Source organism: Macrobrachium rosenbergii, chromosome 37 (assembly GCF_040412425.1).
Source record: "Macrobrachium rosenbergii isolate ZJJX-2024 chromosome 37, ASM4041242v1, whole genome shotgun sequence".
Taxonomy (NCBI): Eukaryota; Metazoa; Arthropoda; class Malacostraca; order Decapoda; family Palaemonidae; genus Macrobrachium; species Macrobrachium rosenbergii.
The window spans coordinates 37,593,646-37,604,036 of NC_089777.1; the positions used below are offsets into that span (position 1 = coordinate 37,593,646).

The 10,391-nt window shown below is 35.8% G+C and overlaps 1 protein-coding gene across 2 annotated transcripts in view; it reads right to left on the reverse strand.

Annotated features, from left to right (window-relative positions):
• The window catches only part of LOC136825496 (probable glutamate receptor), a 34,833-nt gene that overhangs the window by 14,489 nt on the left and 9,953 nt on the right, over window positions 1-10,391 (reverse strand). Inside the window, exons 2-5 of one of the 2 annotated variants that reach the window (XM_067082049.1) lie at window positions 10,289-10,390; window positions 6,718-6,891; window positions 5,073-5,163; window positions 1,314-1,614 (exon numbers count right to left, since the gene is read on the reverse strand). In XM_067082049.1, the coding sequence (XP_066938150.1) occupies window positions 1,314-1,614; window positions 5,073-5,163; window positions 6,718-6,891; window positions 10,289-10,365 (643 nt within the window). In that variant the 5' untranslated portion in view covers window positions 10,366-10,390. Of the gene's footprint in view, window positions 1-1,313; window positions 1,615-5,072; window positions 5,164-6,717; window positions 6,892-10,288; window position 10,391 lie in introns of those variants that run through there. The other variant, XM_067082051.1, reaches the window with a different exon arrangement.

The following is a 10,391-nucleotide window of genomic DNA, read 5'->3' on the forward strand; positions in this document are numbered from 1 at the left end:
TATATAATTTAACTCTGAGTCTTTATTCCTTTGAAGGGTGACTTCAAAAAGTGGTAACCTAGTTCTCGATAAGTCTTTTGGGATGAGTTTCCTAGCCCCATGCCCTTAACCAAGGCTAGGACCCACACCAGTCAACTGACCACCAAGGACATTTCACTGGTGACGTCAAGAGAAATGTAACGGGGAACAGAGGTACTAAAGCACTTTGGAAAGTGTAATGAACACTAGACCATGTTGGGAGAAATCGGGCAATCCCATTTTCTCTGTCATCTAGACCGCTTCTTTTTGCCTTATATAAAACGTCAGTAACAGACAGCAAAACAACAATGAGAATAATGCACGCTGACCTGCTTACAATAGTCTTCCAATCTGCACCTAACTGATAAATCCAACTATCACTAAATATATCTATCGAATGTGACTTACAAGTTTTTTAAAGGAACTATAAGTAAAAAAACATACCAAAAGTAAAAGTAGAGACAATGATGGACATAATGTAAAAGAGGTAGCCTGTGTGTATATATATATATATGTAATATATATATATATATTATATATATATATATATATATATATATATATATATATATATATATATATATATATATATATATTACGTTCAAAGAATATTTATACTGATGAATTACCTGCATTTAATATCTTTCTTCTGTAACGCACCTGTAATTTTTCCACCTAAAACATACCAAACATTCAATGTCACTACCCTCTTAGTCTTTTCTTAAACCATTCTCTCTCTCTCTCTCTCTCTCTCTCTCTCTCTCTCTCTCTCTCTCTCTCTCTCTCTCTCTCTCTCTCTCTCAACGCATATCTTCACACAGACAGGCACTAAGATGTTTCTTACTGAGGCCTAAGAAAAATTCATAATCATTCAAATATTTTCATATTTTACAAAGCCCATGAAAGGAAAAGGGCATATCTTGACTTTCCTGAGACACTTGACTTCTTTTATATTTTCATCTTCAGTCAGATTCTAGTTATTTCCATCCGAGACTAGTTTCATGTAGCTATTAACAAACACATCATTGCCAACCATCAATGTGATGCTTTCGCTCTGAGAGTATCTGAACGCTGATATATGAGAAACAACACAAAAAGGAGCATTCCAAGACTTCAAACTTCCAATAAGGCTGAGCATTCCACCAACCTAAACTTCACTTTAGTGTTTCCCAAAATTCAATTGGTCGTTGCTAGTTACGAGGCTCATCTTTGGCAACATTTTGTAAAAATACACAACGACGATTTGCGTAAACTTTCTAACATGCAAACAAACGAGATAAAATATACCCACTAACTTTGGTTAACTGGAGGTCGAATATAGTCAAAGACAATGCCCCCAAACTTGTGCGCCAGTCTCGTTGGTGGATTCTGGGTGAGATCAAACACGAAATGAGCCAGACAAATGGCCAGGAGACACAGGAAGAATGCTCCCCACACATTAGCAGTGAAAGGCATAAGAAATCCCCAGGGGTCGATCTTGTCGCTTCCTCTGGCTACCATGAAAGACAGGGTGTCAAAATAGAAGGGAGTAGTGAAGTCTACGACCTGGTTTCGGCTTTCAATGACCTGGAAGGGTCCCAGCGCCATGTCGACTTCCTGAGGAAGAGAATACAAGCTTAGCTGTGAGTCAGAATGAAAATAAATTGCTAGTGTTAAAACGTTCTACGGAACAGGGTCAAACTCGCTGGCTTTTTTTGAGATGGTTTATAAGCCTGTAATTGATACTACGGGCCAATACGGGATGAAATAGAATAAAATGATTCTATTTTCAAGAAACACAAGTAAACAAAGTTAGGCATAAAAACTATACATCAAGAATTTGAGAACATTGCCATAAAGGTCAATTTTCTCTTACAATCCTAAAACCTGAAAGCTGATTTATAAGACTTACTATAAATCAGTCAAATGCTAATCAAGCTGAGGAGATGATTGTATAATTTATATTAATTCTCGGATATGATAAAAATATGTGGCGACACCAAAGCCTTCAGTAAGCCACCAATCACATATAAATCAAACGGTGCTGCTTTGGCTTGTTATCTGCGCGTCACCTCCGAAGTGCTAGTACTAAACATGGCGGAAGCTCAATGGGACGCCGTGTTTAATGCTAGTCCCTCGGGATCAAAGTATTATATACACCCATTTTTATATTATGTGGTCGACAAATTATATTAATAAACTATATCTTTGATCACCGAGAGGCTAGTACTAAACACGGCGTCCCATTGTGCTTCCGCAATGTTTAACACTAGCACCTCAGAGGTGCCGCGTAGATAACAAGCCAAAGTAGCACCAATCAACCAATGATAGAAATGTTTTGTTTTGTTGTACTTTTTCGGTTGTCTGAGAAGAGTTAGTTATGATTTTGCCTTTGTTGGGTTCACATCATTCACCCTGTCTTCTAAACATGGTTATTTTGCGACAACTAACGTTAAATGCGAGAAACACACAGACCTAATGATAAGTGCTACGTCACTGCCCTACTGAATAATTTAAAATCCTGTTTCAGTACTTGAGGAGAGAGAGAAGTAACAAAAATGGAGTGAAAATATGAGTCCATTTCTGTCTATGTACTAGGTTTTAGTAAGGAACTTGTATTTACTACAAAATACGACACAAAAGCTACACATAAACTATTTTACATTTAAAAAAATATGATATTCAGATGTATGCAGAGATTTTTAATAACGTTTGTTTACAGAAATTTTACCACGCAATGATAATGCTCAGCCAGGATAAGACACTGAATGGTTTCTCAAAACAACTCAAACTTACGGAGTACACAGAAATATCTCCGTATGGATTGAAATTTGACATATTTGAATGTTATTATTTTGTGGACAGACACAATTCACTTGTGACTGAGAGCTCACAACAGCTAACTGTCAAGGCAGATCAAGCTAATGAACTGGAAAATATAAAGACACCTAAAAGAGATTTCTTAAAATTTTACAACTAATCAAAATTGGTGATGGTCAGTGAATCTCACATTTCAGACCCTAAGCTAGATTCAAGAGCATATATAAACACACACACACACACACACACACACATATATATATATATATATATATATATATATGTAGATATATGTCACTGTGTGTGTGTGTGTGTGCCCTGTGTTGTGTGTGTGTGTGTTTTTGTATGTGCAGGGTGTAACACGGGTTTATGATCAAACGCATTTTGGGAAATCAAAGAAAAAGTCATTCGGCAAAAAACCTCCTTGTTCTATGAACGCGGGTTTTTTAAGGTCTTCCAATTTCTTGTTTGGATCTTAGGTGAATTTTTAAAAGTTAACTGTTATCATTGAAACGGCCAAGAAGGCGTACACACACACATATATGTATATCGGATTTCCTTTTTTGTAGTGGAGTCAGGATATGGAACTGAGAGAGAGATAAACATCTTATCTGCATATTCCACATTACTGGAACAGTTCACTTGTTACAAAATGAACAGTCGCAACTTTTCACTCCAATATAATATTGGTGGAAAAGACTGTTCACTGTTAACAAGTGAACAAACTCCATCCCCTGGATTCATTTTGAGAGCAAGAAACTGGAGACAAAAATGACTTACCGTTCCAGTAATGTGGAATATGCAGATAAGATGTTCATAGAACATTTTCTGCTCAGGTATTTATGGGTTTTGCAACAGTTCCATTTCTAGATTACACGGTTGTGAACTCCACTGTTATACAAAAAAGGAAATCAGCGATTAGGCTGATGTGAATAAAATACCTCCAAATCAAATGTGTTCTTGAAATACTGAATAAAAGAGAAAAAATGCATGCATCATTGAAATCTCCCTCTACGTCACTGTAATGGTATTCACTGGACTCCGATAAAGAAAAGAAAAGCAAGCCTGATAGAATCTCCCTTCCATAAAAGATAAGCCTATTCATTAAACACCAATCAAGGATTTAAAATGTATTATCAAAAATCTCTCCTTCTCCATCAAAAGCATTCATCACACACCAGTCAAAGGAAAAACGCACCAATGAAAACGTTCGTCTCTGTCAGATTAAAAAGAATGGGAACATTATGAAAAACTCACTTTCTTCATTCATTCCTGTCAAAGGAAGCCTACTCATACAGTCATCGAAAGAGGTAAAAAAGCTGACATTATTCAAAGTGCAGTATCCTCCCAACCTACAATCCCTTGTCATCTTGATTACTGTCACTATCACTCATTCAGCATAGGCGTAGGCCTAGTCCTGACTCCTGATTCAACAATACCGTGACGCGGCAGCAGGGCAGTTTGCGCTAAATTCATCGATCACAAATATGTTGCCTAGACATTTATGATACGTAAAGCTAATCACAAAAATTTATTACATGAAGTCTGTTCACAGGTGATTTACTAGTTGAAGGGACTGTAATGTTACATTTTTCAGTAACCTGCAAGAGAAAATCATAATTATAAGGCTAACAATTGAGTTTCCTAACGCGCTTCATAAGCCCTTCTTCCCATATCCCTGACTACTCACTAGACATCCCGAACTCGTGGCTCGTCACTAATAAAAGATAAAAAAAAAAGTTACTTGACCGTTCAATGATAACGGTCATTTTAGAAACGCACCTAGCGATAAATGAAGCCTTAAAATGTATATATGTTTATAGAACATTTTCTGCTCAGAATGACTTTTTCATTTCAAAATATTTGCATAAACTCTTGTTACACCCTGTATGTATGTATGTATGTATGTATGTATGTATGTATGTATGTATGTATGTATGTATGTATGTATATATATATATATATATATATATATATATATATATATATATATACTGTCTATATATATATATATATTACATACATATCTGCACCTGGGCCACATGTAGTCATTTTTCACAATGCATTACCCAGCTTGGATACAATTTAGGCTTACAGCTTGTATATCAGCTTCCAACTCTGTAGTTTTGGCGTTTTCTTTCCACAGGCTTAAGGTGGTAACATATAAACTCATTGCGTTTCATGCCTAATAATCTTTCGGTCACTGATCTCAGTGTTTGCCAGGACTACCAACAGTGTTATCAAGTACTACCAACCTTTTCAAACACCTGGCGGATCATTCCAGACCAATTGCCATTGGGTAAACGGACTCCAAAAGTGACATCAGGAGGAACTACCTGCTTGTACCTGCAGATCAGAAGAGAACATTCCGTGTACGAGCTTTGAGCAACTTGTCCAAATTTAAGATTTTTTTTACTGTAGGTAAGACAACGAGCTGTTTCGTATCAGAGTAAAATCCTTCGACTGTACTTAACACATAAACGTGTTTGTGTGTGTAGATGGAGGGATAGAACAACTGAACGCACTACTACTTAATTTTCAAAGTTAAGATTCTTCCTACCAGGCCATTGGTGACTAAAGAACAAAAAACTACAAAATTTCTGTATTGCAGGAATTACTTAAAGTAAGTAAAATTTAAACAAATGCAATAAGGGAAAAGTCCATGTGTACGATAGCCAAATCTAAACTGATTGCACATTTTTTTGTTGCATTAAAGTGTTTAAATACAAATTTAATCTTTTAAAAAGTTACCAATTCAAACAATTCCTTTTAAAAAAATCACAAAAAAAAAAACGTCAAAATGAAGATTCCTTATGTGAAATATCTTGCACTTTGTCCTCTTTAACATAGATTATGCTAAATTCATTTCGTTGCTTCAAATTTTGCAAAATTCGTAAATTTTATTGATGAAAATCATTTACGCCAGGTCCCAGAACAAATTATGATTTTGAAATATTGCCTTCTTGAGACAATTTTATGCCTATGACCTCTGAAGAAAAGGCCAAGGTCATCAATGATGGGGTCAAGTGATCAGACTGCCATGAAAATGAACTAAACTTTGAAGAAAGCTGGGCAAATGATAATAATAATAATTTAAGCACCTTTCATCTCTATCTTTTCGAATCGTTTTCAGACTTCAAATAGAATAAAGTTGAAAAAGACAGGCACCAAACGTTTTGTATTTTATGTGAAAGATAAATAGTCTAAAACCAAAACAGAATCTCTCAGAAACTTGATATAAAAAAACGACCGGTTGTAACTTTTTACTTATCTTTCGTTTTGCATCTAAAACTTTTATCGCTTCGGTATTTTTTCAATTACAGTATATATTTTCTCATATAATGTTTGTAGCTATGGGAAGGAAGCGAATATCACAGCAATATAAAAGGCTTTGGATACTGTATGCTTTTATCTCCTGGTTAAGATTTCCTTTCAGGATCTCTTAATCAATAATAATAATAATAATAATAATAATAATAATAATAATAATAATAATAATAATAGTTGGAGAAATACATAACCACAAATGCATGCTCGCAGTGTTACAGAATGTTATTAAAAATTATATGACTGTATACTGTACTGATTTACAGCGAAACTGCAAAGTATATTATCATGACGAGTGCACCCATACCATCGAAACAACGTTAAAGTAAAGAAAGTCAAGATGGATAGTCCTGATCCTAGGGACGTTATGTATCGCCCCCGAAAATCAGACCAAGAGTTCCTCATTCTGCATAATTAAAAAAAAAAAATGCATGCATGAATAAGCATTGAGCTTTATCTGGGACTATCAGCATCGTTATTTTCTTAGTAACGCTCACAATAAAAAAAATGATGAAACAAACCTAACAAAAGACAAACTTAACAAGGGGGATGTAGAACGGTAATAATATTTACGTGAAATTCAGTGTCGTCGAGAGAATCTCCAGCACATACGACATCGGACCAGCGATCGGGAAGTTGGTTGGGATGCCCGCCAAAACTGCAGCGGAGTTCATGTCCTCCAACCTCAGCCGAACGTGCGTAGGCCATGAGACCATCGTTATGACGACGGATGGAGCTTCCTTGAACCTGCAAGAGGAAATGAGTCAGTTGGTGTTTGCATTATTTTGTTACGAAAATGAAACAAATAAGGATCCGATGCCTCTGAATCTTGCTGACGGGGTTCGCTGGGTGACATCGAAGTTTTATCTTATACTTAAAGTGTTTCTTCACCACATTTCATCATTATTACTATTTTTCATTAGATGGATAGAATATAGAATTTTGGCCAAATATAGAATTTAGGCCAAAGACCAAGCACTGGGACCTATGAGGTCATTCAGCGCTGAAAGGGGAATTGACAATAAGAAGGTTAGAAAGACGCAACAAGAGGAAAACCTCGCACGTTGCACTATGAAATAATTTTTAGAGAGGGTGAAAAGTTAGATGGAAGAAAAGAATATGAACGGAGGTACAGTAAAAGGAATGAAAGGGGTTGCAGCTGGGGGCCGAAGGGACGCTGCAAAGACCCTTAAGTAATGCTTACAGTGCACTGCAAGAGGTGCACTGACGGCACTAACCCCCCTACCGGGTATCTGGGTGAAAGCGCCGTCATAATTAATCATTGGAATTTCACTGAAAAATTTGTTTCAGTGCCGTGGTTATGAACATTTAGTGTTACAGAGATCAAGACAACGTGTACTTATAAGAATATATCAAAATATTCAATATACAAAATTACTGGATTTGAAGATCGATGTTTTTAAGCGGGCGATTTGCCAGAACATTTATTGCAACTTTTAGCATCTTGTGACCAAACTTAACATCAAGTACTAAAATTATTTGCTTTTCACATCACTCTAGAGATGAAGTCTCGCTTGTTTACTGAATTACCGTCAAGTAATTAGGAATATAGGGGACCTCAATTTTATCATAAATACTGCTGCTAAACTAAGTTTGGAAAACCTCGTAGTTCATCAGAATTCTTATGCCGCTAATTAATGAAAGTCGTCAAGTTTTCAGAACTATATAAGTATTTAACGTAAAACGTAGTTGGATTTGCAAAGGCAATTTACCGGTTCAAACCTTATTTTAATTCATTCGTCTTTATCAAGTGGGTGTGTCTCCGTTGGTGGGACCGAGTCCTAAATTCCTTTCCAGACCTTTTTTTTTTTTTCTTGAAGAGCCTTTCCACACTTACAGGTCGCCTTTAGATAAGGGCCCGAGCTGGCATGAGGAAGGCTTAATCACCCACCACCACAATTAAAGTAAGTACGCAGCGCCATAGTCATTTAGACTCCCTTCTTTCTTTGAAACAGCGTAATTTAAGACCAGGGAAATGTAGTTTTAGGTTTAAAATAACGCTTTCAAAGATTTGCTAAACGGATCAAGTACGTTTAAACATGCAGGTAGAAAAAAAGTAACATCCAAAACATGCAGATAGAAAAAAAAAACATTAGCTAACAGTCTTCCCGAGGACCGTGGAAGACTGTCTACAGGTACCAGAGACCACCCAAGAAATCGTGCTCCTGTGGATCTGTTCATGACATTAGTAAGGTATTGTCATGGAAAATAATAATAATAAAGATAAATCGACATCAAATTTTTTTACTAGGTTTTAGGGGAAATTAACTTACGTTTCGACCGAATTTGTTGTTGTATCAGTTCTGCATAATAATAATGATAACATAATAATAATAATATGAAGGGAGTAGACCCTCTTTTAAGCATATCCTGTTAAAAAGAATGGCAGCATCAGTGGAATTGATTTTATACGGTCTTTTCAATTCTTCTCACTGATATCCGCTAAGAGCTGGCCGACGTACATAATCTGGATAAGGAGAAAGGCAATAGTTTATAGTCACGTTTTATTCTGGTATACGCGGATGTAAGTTAAACATGGAGTGATATATCCGTAGAGTTTCTGGATGTAAGCCTCGTTCTCGAGTGGTAGAGAATCTTTGTAGTGTCGTCCTTGGGTGGTGGTCTTTGTAGAGATTTTTTTTAGAGGCATCAACGCTTCTGACCGTATTTTCGGTCTATTTTCAAGGCCATTCTTTTTAATAATAATAATAATAATAATAATAATAATAATAATAATAATAATAATGATAATAATAATAATAATAATAATAATAATAATAATAATAATAATAATAATAATAATAATAATAATAACTATTGAGCTTATACAGTTCAAGATTTCCATTTTTAAGAAGCACAGAGCATCTGTGGAAAAGTAATTGATTATCACCTGCCGAAGGTTTATTTCGGACTGGACGACGATCATAATTTTTCTCTGCCTTGAGAGAGGTCGCTTCAGCGGCAATTATTATCGTAACTGACAATGAATATTACGTGGGCAGCGCTAACCAAGTATCCAGTGATACAAACCCTAGGGCAAAAATTGATGAAGATACTTTCGGTGACATTCCAGCTGACTTATATACGAAGGTTTAGGGAACGAGTCAGGGCGAGATGCGTGCTGCGTAATTCTGGAAAAATTTCAGTGGTTAATCCCAAGCCTTTTTCAAAACCTCTTTAAAACTTGACGTTTTCGTTAAAACACTCCATCTTCTGGGCGGAATCTTATATGTGTAGATATTAAAAAGAGACTGGGCAATCTTTCTTCTCTTTTCTCCTTTTCTTAATTCTTACAATAAGGATTTATAATTTTATTTTCTAGGAAATTCAGAACCGTAAATATATCCCTCCAAGATGGGAAGTTATGAAGCCTAGATGTGGATTCCCTCTTCACCCAAGGCATGTATTACGAACACAAGATAAAATAAATATTCAAACTAAAAATTCGATTTACATAAAAACTAGAAAGTACTCCTTAAAATAAAAAAAAGAACGTATAAAAATGTAATGTAACAATTCACTAAGTCAAAATGATTTATTAGCAATTTTGTCTTGAAAACCGGCTAAGACAGGAAAATACAATAAAATGCAATGTCTTTTTTTTTTCTAATATCTATCTATAGTTTTTATAAACAGAAATCCAAGCAACGCTTGTAATTCTCTTGCCACTGTTCTTGACAATCAGCATAAGAAGTTCGTATGTGTTTTAATTAACTATACCAAGCCTACAGACTTAGTGGTCCGGATGAGGCATGTGGATGATGTTTCGACTTTTTTTCGATGCGATCAGAAGAGATTCATTCGCCTTCACCAAACCTAAGTTTTGCACCAAACGTCAAACCGAAATGAAGATGGGCCACGGATGACAGAATCTCTTCCCAAAATGTTTTAATAAAGCCAGATCCTACAGAATAATAATTAACTGCAAACAGAATTTCACGAGGGAAATTTTCCAACAGGCAGAGTACGGACAACAAAAAACTTAAGCTTTTAAGTATTGCCAACCGATTTATATCACTTACATTCATGATATACTGAGAAGACAGACGTTGACTTAATTAGTAGAGCAAACACAAAGAATTTCTCCTACTGGTCAGGGACAATATATTTCTCATATACTCACACGAATCGTTCAGGGTCCCTTCTAAGCTCTTCCAGAACATTAGGATCTTTAAGGACTTCCCTCAGTGGCCGACCCATTGTTTCAAGTTACCACAGAGGCTACC